The sequence below is a fragment of the Strix aluco genome, chromosome 5, assembly GCF_031877795.1.
Source record: "Strix aluco isolate bStrAlu1 chromosome 5, bStrAlu1.hap1, whole genome shotgun sequence".
Taxonomy (NCBI): domain Eukaryota; kingdom Metazoa; phylum Chordata; class Aves; order Strigiformes; family Strigidae; genus Strix; species Strix aluco.
In genome coordinates, this window is record NC_133935.1 from 87,206,102 (window position 1) to 87,224,390 (window position 18,289).

Consider the following 18,289-nt stretch of genomic DNA (forward strand, 5'->3'; position numbering starts at 1 on the left):
GGTCAAGGTACATGCTGCATCTGGCACCCAAGATCTCAGAGCAGGAGAAACTTGAGATGGGAATTAGCTGGGTAAGTCTCATGTTGAGACAGATGAGCCAAAGGCCCACTGATATTCAGCTATCGGTTCGTGTAAGAGTGGCATGAAGTGGTAGCTTGCTTTCACAGTGTTGTAAAATTGCTTATGAGTGCTGGGCTGAGTCAGTTGGTTCAATACTGGGGTTTTAAACCCCAAAGCATCAGCAGGCGGGCAGGAAAGACAAAACACATTCATGCACCACCTTAGACTGCCAAGATCTCTGCTGATCACAGGACTGGTGGTTGTAGCCTGGTTTGGATGCACTGACCATGGCCCAGTTGGGATGCACTGCCTCGTTGTTTTGATATCAGTTATTGGTATTGTTAAGAATTTGGGAAATCCAATTTTTCCTTTCCTAGTCATGTGGCCAAAATTTCACTGTCAATGTAGTGAAAGGGATCTTCCAGGAAATGGAAAATCCTATATGAAAATGGCCCCAAAGGGGTGTGAATACCCACACAAGGGGAATGGCATGAAACGGGTGGACATGGCCACCCCCAGCTCACACCAGCTGAAGGACCTGAGTATGTTCAGTCGGAGTTAGTGCTCCTGACCCACATAATTAATTCTGAACACATTTTGAACTGTGTTTGTATAATCCTGATTTAGCCTGAGAGGTGTCCAAGGGGCTTTCAAAAAGACAAAAGATAATCCTAGCCCCTTTGGACTTAATTTGAGCTCTGGCTTTTGGTACCATTTTGCACCTCTGCTTGCAAAGGGACCATCTCCTCCCTGCGGATCGGCCCCTCTGGCTACTCCTGGAGAGTCCCATGCATTTCAGGAGTGTGCCTCCAGCTACCAACAAGTAAATGCATTCATATTTCTTTATGAAAACAGCTTAAAAGCTGTATTCAAGGGATTTAGAGAGAAATCAATTACCATAAAAATCTATTAACTCCATTAAAAAAAGAAACTGTAAACTTTTGACCCCCCGAGGCTTATTTCTGTCAAGTGAGGAACAACCCGTGTTTAACCAGATTTTACCTCCCATTCAAATCTACCATTTTCCTTGAGGTTTGAAAATGTTTTTAACTCCCCTGCAGCAAATGGTGCCTAATAACAGGAGAGGAGCTGCAGAAACGCTTCAACCAGGCTTTTCCATAGGAGCATTTCAAAGCTGAAGGAGAGAACCAACATTTCCCTGGCAGCAAATTATGAACACATTTGCTTGTAAAGTGGACAGACCCTCTAACTGACACCACCTATTGCATCTCCATCCTATCTCCTGAGTTTTTCTTACATTGGTGAAAGCATGCTGCTTTTGGATGGGTTGTTGGTACCTTTTTGGAGCTGACAGTGGTTGTGACATTTGTTCTCCACCTCCGTGAGCTGTTAGGATTTAGTCCATCCTTTGCCTCCTTGCTGGTGTCTTAAGCCTCAAGCCTGTGTTTTTATTTTTCATCTTGCCTCCAAAATGTAATGGTTTGACTCCGTCCTTTGCTTTAGTCACAGTCTGTGCCTTGTTTTCCCCCATCCAAGTATCATGCAAAATTACATGTAGATATGCTGGGATGTCGGTGACCTGTTAATGCTGGTGCCCTCAATATCTGGACCATCTCCACACCCTTCTCCTGCCAGTCTCTGGTGCTTCCACATCCTGAAGTTCCCATTAATTCTCCATTCAGGCCAGTCTCTACATTACAATTACACATCTCAGCGTTGTCTCTTTGCGGGGCTGCTGGGATCTCTCTCCATAGAATTTTGCAATGTACCTGGTAGTGCTCCATGAACAGGAGTCCTTGGGTGCTGGGCTGGGTACAGTGGTGTCTAGTAAGGTGAGATGTGGCTGAAGCCTTGGTGGGTTCTCTGCTGGCTAATATAAGGTTGTGCTCAGCCTGCAGTCTCTCAGAGGGAGCTGCAAATAGGATATCCTTCCTCTGTCCATCTGGCGGTTTTCAGGACACTTGTATAAAAATGAGACCTACTTCCCTCTGTCAGATTTGGCTGAAATGTCAAGTTTTTGCTAGGTCGTGAGGCAGATAGTCTGTCTGCTTGTGTGATATGTGCTATGGCACAGTGGTGGGTGCTGAGACGTGGATCTGCACAGATGCCCTGGGAAGGCTGTGCGAGCCCAGATGCAGCTCTGTAACATAGTTTTTCTGTCTATATGCAACAGGGATAGATACTTGGTAGATGGAGTTAGCAGCATCTGGCTTGGGTGATCCTGGGGCAGGAGATGCATGAGATCCAGCTGAAGCCACAGGCAAATGGAAGGCAGGCAGCGGCCAGATGAGACTGAAAATCCACTGAGTTTCATCCCTTTTAGACAGACCTTGTTGACAGGGGTTATTTATTTATCCCAAAATTTGTTGGAAAAAAAAAAAAGAAGAGTTTATTGCAAACATATACACAGGAAGAATAAATGGAGGGGAACAACCCAGCCTGTGGCAGTACTGCAAGTATTTAAGACTCACTTTTTTTCCTGTCTTACCCTCCTGCATCTTGCCAGGCTTCCCCAGCTCTGTCATCTGATCCAGGTGAGGTAAAGGGAGAACCTGGTCCGTCAGCTTTATGGGGTTTGGAGGCAATTTGTTCAAGGAACTGTAAAACCCAGAGAAGTTGCCCCTATAAATTATTTACCAGGGACAGTAAAAGATCAAGGAAATTGCTGGGATTCCTTGCAAAACCCTGAAGTTTATGGGGTTGTTTCCCTGCCCCTACTAGGTTTCTCTGTAGTGGTTTTAGGAGCTCTTTGACAGGGGATGATGGCAACCAGTGTCTGCAAAGATCAGCTAAGACTTGCTGGGTTTAAGTTTTCTGATGTATATAATGAGCATCATGGTGACTCCTAAGTGAGCTGGTTGCTCTAAGTGAACTGAGCTGCCCTGAGTTGGACAATGATGGTGTCTCTCCATCAGCCTTGTTACCCACCATATATCCTAAAAGATGGAGCATATGGAAGGAGCAAGCCCAGATGTGATCTTGGCCCACTGGTGGGCCCTTGGTGGAGGGAAGTGTTGGAGCAAGTGTCTAGAAGCTGCAGAGCAGCTCTTCACCCTGATACACGTTCCACACTGCCTTTTCTCACCTAGGGCTGGTATTTCATACCCAGATGAGCCCTTAAATGCAGTGGGATATTGGAAGGAATCAGGAAGGGGAAAAACAAAGGAGAAAACAACTCATTTTTCTTCTGAAGTCAGAGAATAGTGCCCTTAAATTTGGGTTCATTTATAATCTGGATGTGCTGAAGTCATCCATCAAGGACCCATGCTGGTAACTCAACAGCAGGAGTTGGGTGGGTTTTCACCCCGAGTGAGCATTTGCAGCTCACTGCTAGAAGGCAGAGCACAGCTTTAACTACAATTTTAAAAATATATGTAATAAAAATTAGAAATATTCAATATGTTCAAAAATTGAATGCATAAAAGTCCAACATGCATGCACATGTGTATATATGAATTCATGTCTGCCAGGAAATTTGTTTAGTTTGTGGCATCCAGATTATGAAACCCTTTTGACTCTTTTTCCTCACCTTTGCAATGTGAATTCAAGGTGTGACTGTTCTGAGCTCGAACCTTTGTACACCCACAGGGTCTTTGCATTTTGTGGATGTTAACATTTACTCACTGAAGGCCTGGGGCTCACCGTGCTTTTTCTTTGCCTCTGCTGAGTCTTCTAGGATTTATTCCTTATATGAGTATTTTCCTATTGCTATGTTAATGTGCATTTTTTTACTGTATTTGTTCCATGCTGAAGCATTAAACAATATCAGACCTGGAAAAAAAAAATAGAAGAAGCACATGTTAAATTTTTATCTGCAAAAATGTGCTTTGGCTTAGCTGCCCAAAGTGACTGCAGAAACTCAGAATTATTTTTTGTTGCTTAGGCCTTTTTTCATTTCCTGCATATATGTGAAGTTGGGCAACAAATGCTGAAGATTCAGAGGTGCTTTTTTTCCTGTCCTTTGTCCCTTGCTGACTTCATATCCCTCTCAAGTTATCACCACAGCAGTACATACCCTTACCCCGTGGGTCAAGTGCTCTGGCCAGTGCTGCAAGGAAGCCAATGCTCTGGAGTAGACCTCCACATCCTCCAGGATGATGTTGGCATCTTAGAGGGACTTTCTTATTCTTTAAGAATAAACCAGTATTTCGTTGGAGTTACAAAGAGGAATGGAGATTTCTGTTAGCATTTAAACTTTTTTTAAATCATTTTTTTCCACGTGTTTTAGGCTCAGTCTATCCTAAGCAGCAAGGAAATTTCACCCTTGGTTTAGGGCAGGAGTGGAGTGGATGAGGTGGGAGAGGATAAAATGTCAAATTTGGAAAGGCAGGAGGTATGATTTAGCTTGAGTCCAACATCAAGCCTCATGTCTGAAGATAGAAGCTACTTACAAACTTATTCTGAAGGCAATGAGTTTGGAGCTTGTTAATTTACTGTCTATCTTCTCTTAATGAGATGGGATGGATTGGTGACTGCCAAAGGCGATGAGGGCCATGAGCCCTGGTGGCCTCCAGGAATGGTGTGTGTGCTAGAGGACCTTGACACCAGGCAGGACCCCATGGGGTGACATGTGGCAGTGCATGTGCTAACTCAGGGATCCATGAGTCACTTACGAAAATCAGCATTTTGGAAGATCTTCTGTCTCAATGTGGCAGCTGGTATTTTTGGGGCAGGATTGGGTGAGCTGGTCACTGTGCTGTTCACAGAAATAGGGGAGACTTCCCCATATAGACCAGCAAGACCATTAGGACAGGCTTCAGTGCCAGCTGTTGTGATGGGCGTGTGCTCTTGAAGGATCTAGATTAGCTATCTCAGTACATACTATATTGCATTTCTGGTGTTATTTTAGACATGGAAATTCTCAGAACAGTGTGTTGTCTTTAGAAGCTAAATTATCCTCCACTTGGATTGTATTTTGGGCAGGAAGAAGTGTAGAGGTGTGAATGATGGGAAGAAGAGGAGAAGAGAGGATAGAAGGAGGCTCTTTTTGAAAAACTGAAATAAGGGTCTCTGCAGGAACATTTCTGGAGGGACATATGTTTTTAATAATATTAACACAGAGCTCAGAAACCCAGTCAAAGGTTCTGCTGCCTTCCTGCTCAATGAAGGGTTTTTTATAGTCCAGGACAGACCCTGCCCTATGGAGCTGAGGATTAAATGGGAAGGGAAGAGGGGATGCTGCCAGGCTGGCATTGCAAGAAGGGTGCTGGGGGCTGAGGGGCGATGGGATGAGCTTGCCAAAACTTGCAACAACTCTTGCAAAACAGGTGGGGGTAAAACCTAGTTTTCTTGGGTCTCAGCTCTGCACTTCTCCATTACTTGATTCCTAGAAGCTTGTTTACTCCTGTTGTTAAAAAGCCTACATTTGCTTGTTTTGTTTGGGGTTTTTTAGGGGTTTTTTTGGAGAGTGAGATTTTTTTTTGCTTTGAAGCCATCTCCACAGTAACTAATGGCAGAACCACACAGAGGTTTTGACAGGAGTTACGAAGGAAGGACACAGCACAGGTTAACTGCTGCACAGCAGAGATCTTGATTATATCCAAGCACCCAGCAACTATGAGAAGAGAAAGGGAAAATAAGAAACAGAAAACACTTTAGGGAAACTTAAGTTCTGAGGGTCTCAGAGAGGGGTGTAGCTACGTGATGTGCAAGGTGACCACAGCCCTGGTGCCCCTGAAGACTAGACATACACCAGGCTGCTCCAGGCACTTGACCTTCACCTTGCTTATTTGGGGATTCATTTAGGTGGCGTCATTCCAGGCTCTGCACAGGAACTCAGCCTTGTTTTCCCAAAGGGACACAATCTATAACGCAACATGATTTTGAGGTTGCATGTTGTCAACTGGAAGGAACAATCCAGCCCTGGCAAAGAGCTAGGCTGCATGAAGTCATTGAGCTCATCTTTTCCCCACATCTGTAACTTCCACCCTGGAAGTAGTTCATGTCTGCTTGTGAAATTGCTCAGCCTGAGACGAGCAGGTGAGGCTCAGAACAGGAGCAGAACTTTTTGTTGCCCATTAAAAAAGAAAACCCCTTCTGACAACACCACTTCTGCTGCAGTTGTTGCTTTGTAGAGAGAAGTCCCTGCTGCTCAGAGGGAGACTCCTGTAGCAGTTTGGGGATCACTAAACCATCCATAGGCAGTAACCAGAGCTTGCAGCCCCCTTTGGCAGCTCCACAGTGGTGTGCTGGATCTCCAAGGGTAGCAAGTGCAGGGCAGTTAGCCCTGGGTTTAGGAACCTAAAGGCTAGCCCCAAAACAGGCTAATAAAGACTTGAGTGCAGGTGATTGTTGTTTGCAGTGATCTTCTAGTGATCTTTCCTCCCTGAGTGATTGAGGCAGGAGATGCTTCCCTCTTTCATCACACACCTGATACTCATATTTAGGCTTAATTGCCTAAGGTTGTTGTTGCCTGAAGAAGGGTGCTGTTAGTGAAAGGTGCTGGGGGAGCAAAGTTGAGCTCTCCCCTGTAGCCAGTATCGGCAAAGATATGGAGGAATTAGTGGATTTTAATGCCAGTTGCCTAAGCCAAGATGAGCCTTTATAGCTGGAGAGAAGCTTCCCTTGTCACTGTAGGCAGGTGGGAACATCGTATCAGATGACATGTGTTAAAGCCTCTTTTCTCCTGCAGATGAATGATTCTCCAGGCTGTGTGCTGACTCCAGGAACCAAGAATGACCTTCTTTCCAAGGAAAAGGAAAATGTTGTATGCCCAGATCCTTGCCTTGGCAGTGATTGTGATGCAGTACAGAGCTGTGGCTGTTCATGAAGGTATGTGACAAGTGGGCTACCATGAATGCAGCAGCTAGGGGTGATGCTGAGATACAGGTCATGGATCTGTGCACAGATGCTGCCACAATGCTGATGCCTTTAACTTCTGCATAGGGTCCTTTTAGGTTGGGATCATCTGGCTAACAGAGCACCTCAGCTGGTCCCAAAAGGCAGGTGGGACCTGACTTGTTGCACTAGGGTTTATGGGGAAATCAGGGCTCTGCTTAGTGTCCTGCCTCTAATACTGTTCCACCTCAGCTGCTCCAGAGGAAATGAGGAGAAAGGAAAACTTGTCCCCTCCTGACTCCTCTTCTGATCTCCAAGAGCTGGTATAAGCCACCACACAGAGGATATGAGAGAAAAGCCCTCAAGGAAGCCCTGAAGTCTCCTGCTACTGTTTAGAGAGTTGAGATGGTACAAGGGCTCACCCCCTCCCTGGTTCCCTGTTGCCTGTGCAGGCCCACAAAGAACTTTTGGGGAGAAGGGGCCAGAGCCAAAAGGCAGGAGGCAAAAGGAGCCTAGAGAAGAGCCTCATGGAGTTATAGCATGATCCATGACATGTCTCTGCAGCCTCATGGTACTGCAGAAGGGGGAGGCTCCTTGTGAGCATCCTACAAAGATAATCCAGAGCTCCCAGGACAGTCATGGGGTTGGGTATGAGCCAGTGAGTCCTCCCTCTTCAAACTGGTCTGCAGCAGCAAGGCCCCATCCTTTGAAAGTATAAATTCACCTGGACTAAATTCAGTAAATTCAACAAGGAGTTAATGGAAGCTTTGGCATCAGCTACAAAATTAACTTGATTAAGTTCCTGTCCATCAATTAAGCCAATATACTTGACTATAATGCTATTTAATTCAAAGCTGGGAACAGTGCAATAAATCAACATTTACAGATGTCTCTGGCAAACCTGTGATTGATGAAACGTGGTAATTTTGGAGGTGCATGGAAAATTTCAAATAAAATCATATCCCCCTGTGATTAATATAGCTGTCTGTGTTGGTATTTTCTCGGGAAGGTACCAATCCAAATATGCTTAACATCACATGTTTCTGATGACAGCTTCAGGTACCTGATCCAAGCAGCAAATGCTCTCAGGTTTCATTGCCTGGCTCCTCAGGAAAGGTGCTGAGCTCCTGGCTCAGCATCTCACAGAATGGGCTCTGGTTGCCCCTTTGTAGAGAAAGGGGCACCATCCTGCCCTTTTTAATCCCATGGAGCTCTTGCTTGTTGCTTTTCTTCTCATTATCCCTGGATGCAAATGGGGGTGGGAGCATTATGCAGGGTGAGCAAGACTCCCAGGGGCCAGGCATGGATTGGAGGAGGCTCTTGGGGGATTTGGGATGCGGAGGAATAGGTAGAAAAGGTCCCCTCAATGGCATTTTGAGCATGTTTTCCAGATCAGGGTCAAAAATGCAGGTCTTCCAGGAAAAGCTGTCCACACTGCCTTGAGTAGCTCCAACAGGTGGGTGATTTTGGGAGGGCTGGTGGATGGTCTTCTCCATCTTGTTGACCCTTTATTGGGATTTTCCTGGTTGTGGTTACTCTGGAAGCCATGTGGTTACTGGGAGTTTACAGATTGTGGTTACTCTAAGAAGCTGTTGAATGATTTCCACCATGATTTCCAGTTTTGAGGTTGGAGCTGAGGACTGGTATTGCCTTCCCTCCAAGTCCTGGGGGAACAGGGACATCAAGGTCAAAGCTAGGGAAAAGGGGTAGATCCAAAATAGAACCCACAGCTGGGAAAGGAGCTTATGGTGATGTTAGCAGCTGAGCTGCCTCCAGGACACCTCTGACATCTCAGCTGAAAAGCACTTACGGAGCATTGAGAAGGGGAGAGAGATCTCAACAGAGAGCTCTAGGAAGGAAAATTGAAATAATCGTCCCACATTTTTGTCAAGGGAACGTGCTTTATATTCCCAGCTGGGTACAAGTAAAACCAAAAAGAGCCAGTTGTTATTTTTCTGCAGTAAACAGAACTGTTAAGTTGTGAAGAGCTCAGTGTCAGGAGGTACAAAGAATGATGAAGAAACTAAAAGCATCGGGTAACAAAGACCCTCGGACTGCCATCTATCTGCAGCTGGCAAATGATCCTCTGTCCTGCAGTGTGGCCAAAGGGGATTGATCAGGGACACAGCAATGAAGGAGGACACAAAACCTGCATCTTTCCAAGCTCTTTGGGGAGCCTACTTATAGAAATGGGGTAAAAGTCAGGTAAATTGAAGAGACTAAGCTAAAACAGGCTTTCCATTTGTAGTAGAAGCATGAGAAACCTGCCTAGCACATCTCCCCAGCAAACTGGAACAAATGCTGCAGCCTGGTTGGGTGTGAGTTGAGTCTCCAGACCTGCAGCTGAAAGTCAAGGCAGTGGCTGGGTAAAGTCCAAAGCAGCAGTGACACAAAATGAAAAAAAAAAAAAAAAGAAGAGGTTGAGCCCAGACCTGGTGAGCAAGATACAAGAAGCCCTCCTCCAGCAGTCAGCATGGTCTACTTCTTAGCAGCCCTACAGCAATAACTCAGCATCTATCTGGAAGGGAGAGAAATACCAACGAAAATATAGATTTTTGAACATCCCTTGTAGAGCCTTCATTAATTTAAGCATCTCTAAAAGTAATCAGATTTCTGTCCATGAAATATAGTTATTGGATGCCTAAAGAAAATTAAATTAAATTGAGACTGAACACTGTAAAGGGAAATATGCCTTGATGTTCGTTAAACAAATTTCCCTGTACACCTGTCCCTTCCCTGCCAGCTGTCATCAGATAGCTCTGGCTTGTTCAGAAAAAACACTGAAATTGTTCATTTTTTGCACAAGATAATTTTCTTGCTCAGGGACACTGGCAGCTAGGCAAGGGGGGAGCATTGCAGAGCTGAATGCACGGACTGTCCCAAACTCTCTCCATGCAAGACTGGAAAACTTGAGTTTTTTAGGGCTGCCAAAGCCTGGGTGACCAGGTGGCCCCATGTCTGCATGGGTGTCTCATGTTGGCTCTGGAGACCCGGATGCAAGAAGCCCAGGATGGTTGATGGGGTAGCAGAGCTGCCACATTCCCAAATTTCAGTTGTACGTGGCTCAGGTGTCAATGTCTGCTTCTGGGCGTATGAAACCCCCAGGCATCCCCTTGCTTGCAGCATGTCCTACAGACCCACATGACTTGATGGGTCTGGATCTCAGTGTTTGTGCTTCAAATGAGAAACTTCCCCTGGGTGAGAACAGCAAAACGGGGAATTAGGAGGAAATTAAAGAGAACAAAGCAGCCTGGTGCTCTGGGAAGCCCATGATTATGCCCTTCATTGGGCCTAAGCAATATTCCTTAGCTGCAATATCTTGGGGGTGCACATGACTCAGAGGGGTTTATCTCCTGGCTGGCTCATTGCGTGGTGTGGGATGAGCCTTCCTGCCCCTCTTCTCCCTCAGCATGCAGGACAGCGGAGGTGGCCGACATTTTGTTCCTCGTGGGACAGTCACAGGGCACAGGAAGCGAGAACTCCCGGCTGGTCAAGGACTTCATCAGCAGCATGGCCCGTTCCTTTGAGAACGTGGTGATGGGCAAAGGAGGTATCCGGCTGGCGGTGGCACTCTACGGGGAGAAAGCAAGGTGGGTCAATTAGTCCTCTACCAGCAGCACCCAGGTTTCTGTAGCCCTGTGGCTCTAGATGGGCAACCATGGCCCTGTGGTTAAAGAGCTCTTGCTGCTCTGCTGAACCATTACAAGAGCAGAGCAAGAGCTCAACCCTCAGCAGTGTCACCAGTGTCTAGAAGTGCTCGGCCATGGGGAACTCTTTCAGGGCAGGGAGGCTGACATTTAATGCAGCCACAAGAAATTCCCTGCCATCTAATTTTAGACAATGTTTTATGGATTTGAGGCTCATACCCTGGACTCCCTTGACCACTGTGAAGAGGACTCCTTGCCTACATATAAGCCAAGTATGACTGGCTAAATGTAACATTATTGCTGGTCATTACTATTATCAGTGCATCCTTGCTGTAACAGTGCTTTCTTGCTTCTTATTCACCCATATTCCCCCATTTCTCATTCCCAGGATGAGTATTGAGCTCACAGATTACGTTACAATTGAAGAAACGCTAGTGGCAATTCAGGATCTCTCCCTCAAAGGTGGCAGCTTAAAAACAGGGTCAGCCCTGGCGTTTGCAACTCATGCCATGTCTCGCCTGGACACGCTGCGAGAGGATGCAGCAAAGGTAAGTGACCTTTTGTGATAACTTCCCTGGGGTCATCCTCAGTAAGGATCAGACCTCTAACTTCTTTACCTGAAGGCATGAATGAGCCATTTTGATTTTATTTATCCCATCTGATTTTTAGCTTGGGGTTGAGGTACCACATTTAGGACCTTATTCAGCCTCAGGTCACTTTATTGGTGATAGAAGGAGGCAGGCGCCTCCAGATCTTCAAAGGACTGACTCACTTTTTTAAAATGCTCATGTTTCGTCATGGATTGAAGAGGGAACCAGTGTTCTAGTCTTAAATACCTCCAGCTGAATACCCAAAATCAGGGCACTTACTGCATAAGCTAACTGAACAGACTTAGGACATGATAAGGACAAGGAGACAAGTTGTGGTGTTGGTGCACGTAGCTGTTGCTAGTAGTCTGTACCCATCCACTCTGGTTACAGGGGGTGCAGTACAGTTAGAATCTTACTGGAAAGCTGATGTGTTGCAGTGTCTTTACCTTTCAGACATCCATTCTGGGTCATTGGTTTCTTCAGATCATTTTTTGAAAAATTATTTTGCTCATAATTTCTAAGGGGCTCTGAGGAGTCTAAAGAGAAGGTGCTGCATTCTGGTTTACTCTGCAGGCTGCATGAAGCAGTTTGCTCTGCTCTGATGATAGATGGCCTTGAAATCAAGAAGGGGGCAGCCACATGGGGAGTGGATACACCCTGTGAATCAAGTCTGAAACTATCACAGACAGCTTTCACCTCCCCTGGACATCCCACATTTGCAGCTTGGTGCTGCACCTTCCCCTTTGCTTTGAGATCCTGCATGCTAAATGCGGTCTGTGCGACCCATGCTATCAGTGTGGTGTGATCAATGTGGTCAGTGAGATCTGTTTTGGGTCATAGAGCAGGAGGGAGAACATGATGATACAGGTGGGATGCATTAACCACCTCAACTGCCTGCTTAAAGGTCTTGCAGCAGGGTCTGTCTTCATTACAGCCTCCCGTGCACCAGCTGTATGTCCTGCCATGTGATCTGACATGGGACTGCCCAAAAAGCTTGAAAAGTCTGGGGTTGCTCACTCTGGCTGTCATTTAAACCCAGGCTGTGGCTGAGAGGGTTTCTTACCACCTGATAGCACCATCCAGGTGCCAGTGGCCAAGAGTTATGTCCAGCATACAGCTGAGTCCTCCTTTAAGAGCTGCTCTTACGGGCTTGTAGGGGTGAATCCTCTCTCTGTGCTGGCATTAATCTCCTTCGAGCCAGAGTTACTGCCCTAAGCAGAGGTGAGACACAGCTGAGCAGGAGGAGACATGCAGAGAAGATGCTGTCATGAGCAGCAGCGTTTATGCTCTGCTCCTTCCCAGCTCATTCTCATGAAAGCTGATTTCATTTGTCTTACACCAGAGGTGTGAATTATCAAAGGATTTATTTTCAAGTGCCCACCCCTTTAGAAAGAAGGACTTAATCCAAGATCTGGCTTGTCAGTGTGAAAATCCTGCAGCTGTCTCTGACCTCCTCATATTGTGCTCTTTCATTCTCTGGCTCTTACACCAATTCTTGTAGGCAGTTGTTTTGATCACAGATGGGAAATCCAGCGATTCAGTTGAAGACGAAGCCCAGGTCCTGCAGGATGGGGGTGTGACAGTGTTCGCTGTAGGTATGTATGGACACACTAAATTACGTGGAGCATTCCCACCAAATACTGTGTGCACCAACACACAGCCTACGCACCGGGGAAGATTCCTGATACGTGACACCCCCCTCTAAAAACTGCACCCATCCCCAGGCTCAGCCACTACTGGAAGTACAGGAAAACCACATCTGTGCTGTGCTTGGGTGTTTTTTGTTGTTGTTGATAACTGATCTATTCAGTGGAAATCTGTGGGTTTGCATCTGTCAAAACTACTTGCGAATTCAGGAGGAGTTCAATAAATAGTTCCATAAAAGTCAAAATGTTTTGATGTGACATTTTCAAAAATGAAGTGTTTTTACTTTTGAAGGTTTCTCTTAATGGGGTTCAGAGAGCGAATTTAGCTACGTTAAAAATGTCCATCAGAATAATTCCATGAGCAAGGAAAAGTTTCAGTAACCCGCTACCCCCAAGAGCTACATACAATCATTTATTACAAGTCAAATCTTTCCCTTCAGCAAACATTTCAGGGGAGTAGAAGGAAATGGTGGTGGTATTTCATTATAGAGAACAACCAGGTCGATTTGGACCTATGTGAAGTGAAAATTAGGGGAGGGTTAGTTTGTTGGGGGTTTTTTCCCCTTTTTTTTTTTTTAATTCAACCACAGGAAAACCCTGCATTTTTCATACAGCCCTCCAAAGACCCATTGTCTACTCATCCATCAGACAGGCAGAAATGTCTCTATATCCAATGGGAAGCATGAGGCCAGATCCTACCCTGCTCCTTTTCACTCTCCACACCAAGAGAGCTTTCCACCTCTTGGTCCATTAGCAGCGGAATGCCCTTGGACAATCCCTGACATGTCTCTGGAGAAAACCTTGACCTCTTTTCCCTGGTGGAAGAGGCTTCATCTGCTTCACCACTGCCCATCCAGCTTCAGACTCCATTCCTTGCTTCGTCCTTTGCCATGGGCAGCATGACTCCAAAGCTGGTGTGAAACTCAAAGACCAGCACATTACCACTTGCTCTTGACAGCCCTTGCCAATGCCTGGCCTGCTCCACTGATGGTGCTTGATGTCCTCCTTTCCTCTTCTTTCCTTCCTCTAGGAATTAAGGATGCTGACAAGAATGAACTGAACAAAATAGCTTCAGAGCCCACTGCGGAGCATGTGCTTTATGTTGAAGATTTCCACCTGCTCCACAACATGGCCCCCAAACTCTCTCGAAGGCTCTGTTTCACTGCCTCAGAGCCACCACGGCCCATCAAGCAGACTGTGCAAGGTGCGTCAGGTCTCTCCCTTTATCCTGCTTTCCACCTGCTTGAACCACCCCCTTCCCAGTCCCTGGAGGTGCCAGCCGTACCACGGAGATGGGCCTCCCACATCCCTTCTGTTCATCACAAGGGAGCTTTAGGGGTTGGATGACCCTAGAGGAGTAACCACCTCATGGAGGATCTATTACCTGGGGACAGTGGGCCTGTGCATTTCACTTGGGGCTGCATCTCCATGGTTTGTCTAGTGATACCAGCTCCTGAAAGTCTTGCTGCTAGTTCAAAGAAAAGGAGCAGCAATGGGCTGGGGCACCATTTCTGCCCCTTGGGGGCTTTCCTCATGGGCCTCTCATGGTAAACTCCAAGGAATTTCATTCCTTGCAGAAGATGCAAAGAGCAGCCAAAGAGATCTCCAAAGAGATCTAGCTCTCTCCCCAAAGGGATGCTGATGTTGCAGTGAATTGCCAGAGGTGATGGCAATGAATTTCTGCCCCCCTCTTGGCACACAAACTCATGGGAAGATGAGTTAAAAGCTTGGGGCAGAGCTTGGGAGAACTTCATCCAAGTCCTTAAAGGGTCTTTTTTTGCCTTCTCTGTGGTTTGGTAGCACTTCAGGGCTTCCTGTGACATTTCATGGAGACTTCAAGCTTTCTGGCAGACTATTCTCTGGTGGGAGTAAGGAGAAAGGCAGGAAGAAGCTGATGCCCTATGCATTAAGCAGGTGTTCACGGGGGAAATGTAGCCAGAACCCCTTTTGTTTTCCATTCTTGTGCTGTCAAGCAATTTACCAAAAGAAAACCTGCTTGCATGGCTCTGGCCTGGAAACAGCTCCCAGCTGCTGCTGTGCTCTCAACCTAAGTGAGTGCCATCTATACCCAAGGCTTTCTCTGCGTTGATATGTTGACTCCATCAATGAACAGCTTGCACATCTACAGCACTGATACCATCGTGGCTCAAACCAAAGGCCTTTCCTTTCTCTTTTTGCAGCTGAGAAGATCATCGGCCCGCGGGATTTGCAGGTCAGTGAGCACAGCCACAGCTCACTGCGACTCACCTGGATGCCAGCTACAGGAAGGGTGACAGGGTACCGTGTCCATCTGCATCCCTTGCTGCCTTCAGGGCAGCTGGTTCCAGAGGACCAGCGACAGGTAGAGTTGCATTCCCATTTTGCAGAGCACCAGTTGCAGGTCCTGGTGTTAGGGGTTAGTCCTCTGCTGAGGCTGCTGATGGCACAGCCTGGTTAGGAGATGACACCATGTCCTTCAGCCATCCTGGTCACAGCCTGATGCATCAGCATAAATTCCTGAAGCTTGAAATGAAGGTCTATAGATAGACCATCACATTTGCAGGCGTGTTGATTGCTCGTGCTAATTTTGTCATTGCTGTTGTGGTGAGATGGAGTTTCTGGGAGTGACAGTGGGGAAGGTAGAGGGGAAGGAGGATATGGCGTGAACTGGCACAAAATCCACTGGGATTGATAGAAACAGGTCAGTGGGAAGCACTCTTTTCTCTCCTTACCTCTGTGATACCACCTCTCAAATAAGCCCATCCATCCTCACAGAATCCCCTGTTCCTCTTGCTGCCAAGATTGTTCAACTTGGTAAGATCTCTGCATGGTTTGGGTTTGGGTTTGCTGTGTCCTTGTGTGAAGGATGCTGCCATGTGTGCCAGCTCACTTCGATTCAGCTTGGTCACTGCACAAAGTCTGAGAGCAAGATTGAAGGATAGAAGATGTATGCCCAGAAGCTTTGATTTCTAATAATAGAACAAAGCTATGAAAGCATAAATTATTAAGGTTAAGATTATTAATTGTATTAATTATTAAGATTGTATTTAACAAGAATGATCATCCTTGGCTGCTTCAGAATCTCATAAGAATATAGTGAAAACACAGAAGTTATGCCTCCACCTCTCTTGCCCTCAGGTTACATTGAAATCTCCCTCTACGAGCTTAAAAGAAACTTTCTTTGACAAAGATGTTTGCTTTTCCTCCATTTTCTTCAAGAGGATTTGAGATCACCCTCACCCTTCCACACGCTCTTATCATGGGGTTTTTTCTGGGCTATCCCATGAAGCCCACCCTTGGCACAGTCCTGTGTCAGTGCTATGTCCAGTGTGAACCTGGGTGTCATTTGAAGATCACCATGTTCTGAGTTAGTGCATATTAAGAGTCTCATGGAAGTCACTTTGTATCAGATGTGAAACCTCTTGCTCCTAACCTGTGGCCAACATGGGGGTCTTCTACTGTGATAGAGGTGTAATGATGTCCTTTGTCCCCTGTGTGACAGATTGTGGTGGATGGTGACAAAAGCACTGCACTGGTGACTGACCTGAAACCGAACACCAAGTATGTCTTCACGGTGAGGGCCGTCTATGCAGATGCCCTTGGGGAGTCAGCAGCTGTCAAAGGGAAAACAAGTGAGTGTCTCTTCTGCAGTCATCCTCATGTGTCCTTGTCTGTGTGGAAAAAACCCACCCCAAAACCATACGTGCAAGGAGTGAGGGATGAATGGGTGGGAGGAACTTCTGTGCAAATGTCCACAGTGTGGGTGAGGAGTTGTGAGTGGGTGCAGAGTAACCCGTGTGGTTAACCCACTTGAAAGCAGAGGGTGAAGCCTGCTGGATAGCTTACATCATCTGATTTAATAACCAGCAGGATTTAACAAATCCAGGCTGGGATTCAGTTAATGTAACACTCATGTACCTGGCATGAGAAAGCTTTTGGAGACCAAGGGTTGAGAAACACAGACGAGAGTTTTATGGAGAGATGTACATTCTAAAGACCTTGATTCAGAAGTGGGTGATCCAAAAGGTTTGGCTTGGCATTATGCACGCACTTAGGTCTTCATTTCTCTCAAGGTGAACACCAAGGTGGTATGATCATAGCCTTTAGGAAAAGCCCCAAATTGTGACCCGTGGTCCCATGAAATGATCTAGGCTTCCTCTGGATTGCAATCTGCCATGCCAAATTCGTTTGCTGTCACATGGTTGGCTCTAATGACAAGGTTCTTGGAAACAAAGAAACAAATTCACGCTTGGCCAGACCCTGGTATGCAAGACACTGGGTCAGATGTGATGGATGGAACAGGTTTTGTCCCAGAAGTCTGCACTACTTTAAGGGGTTTCAAGAGTTTAAGGGGTACACTAATTCTGCTTCCCTCCCTGTTTTGCATGAAGCGCCAAGTCTGCTTTGCCCATGGGGTTTTGAAAAGAATTATTCCTTTCTTCCTTGTCTTTTGTTTCTTCCCCCACCCGCTGCAATGTCTTAAATTGTTTGTCTTCTTGAGGGAAGATCTCCGACAGGATGAATAAATAAACCTCCACAATGAGGTTGATTCATATATACTTGCCAGAAATAAGATGGAATGTCTTTATGGGTGGAAATAAAGTTATTTGATCTCTTCTCTTATTATCCCCAACATGAAGCCAGAGGCAGAAGCTATAAATCTGTCTGCCATGGCTGGCTGGATCAAAATGGGCTCCTCTTTGTAAGGGTTGCATCCATAGGTGCAAGTAGCATTTGATTCATGTGTCCTTGCTCAGTCTGCATGAAACCACTGCAGAGTTTTCTCTGCTCAGGAGGAAATGCCTTGTGGCTAAATATTTCACAGTTCCCAACACCATTCAAAGAGGAAGCCCGTGAACACTCTGCCTTGGGCATTCTCAGCTCATTTTTTCAAGCAGACAAGGGTTTGGTAGTGGGGGGATGGTTGCTTTTGAGGATTCAGCTAAGAGAACAGAAACTGGTGCTGCTCACCTTTGTGTCTGTTGGTCCTTGACAAAAGATTTTCCAAGGGTCTTTGCCATGGCACTTTGTTGCAGCACAGTCACATAAATTTCTGCAATATTTTTGTACCCCAAAGCACCTGTGCCTCCAGTCACCAATTTCCGTGTGATAGAAGAAGGACTGTTTAGCTTGAAGGTGGCTTGGACACCTCCACTGGGCAAGCTGGAGGGCTACAAGATCTACATCCCCAGAGGTAAGTTCAGATTTTATTAATTTTTCTTGGAGTTTGCTTTAAAAAGAGCAATGACCTGAGGACAGGAAAGTTGCCATTTTGTCCAAGGAACAATGCACCTCAGAGCTCCTGGCATTACTCCGGACAGAGGCCAGATTAGCCTCTTCCAGACAGTTTGGTTCCTCTGGGACGGAGGAGAAGAATCCTTTGAAGGACTTTCTTCTGAAGAGCAAGACAAGGATGGTGCTGTGGATGCCTTGTACCCATTTGCACTGTCACATCCAGACCTACTGTGGATGTTTTTCATACTTAAATGCCTTCTTTGGTGTGGATGTGGGGTGAGTTTAAGCCTTTGGTATGGCTTGCACTCACCTCTGGGTGATCTGGAGGGCTGGGACAGCATGGACAAGCCTTAGCTACAGACATAACTCTCAGCAACGTCACATGGGTTGGGGG

General features: G+C 46.3%; 1 protein-coding gene across 1 annotated transcript in view; it reads left to right on the forward strand.

The window, feature by feature from the left end:
* Window positions 1-6,720: 6,720 nt before the first annotated feature.
* Window positions 6,721-18,289, forward strand: part of LOC141923865 (uncharacterized) — a 104,230-nt gene continuing 92,661 nt past the window's right edge. The window contains exons 1-8 of the mRNA XM_074825507.1: window positions 6,721-6,792; window positions 10,208-10,388; window positions 10,834-10,997; window positions 12,541-12,630; window positions 13,712-13,885; window positions 14,862-15,022; window positions 16,163-16,292; window positions 17,738-17,854. Of these exons, the coding sequence (XP_074681608.1) occupies window positions 6,723-6,792; window positions 10,208-10,388; window positions 10,834-10,997; window positions 12,541-12,630; window positions 13,712-13,885; window positions 14,862-15,022; window positions 16,163-16,292; window positions 17,738-17,854 (1,087 nt within the window). The 5' untranslated portion in view covers window positions 6,721-6,722. The remainder of the gene's footprint in view (window positions 6,793-10,207; window positions 10,389-10,833; window positions 10,998-12,540; window positions 12,631-13,711; window positions 13,886-14,861; window positions 15,023-16,162; window positions 16,293-17,737; window positions 17,855-18,289) is intronic.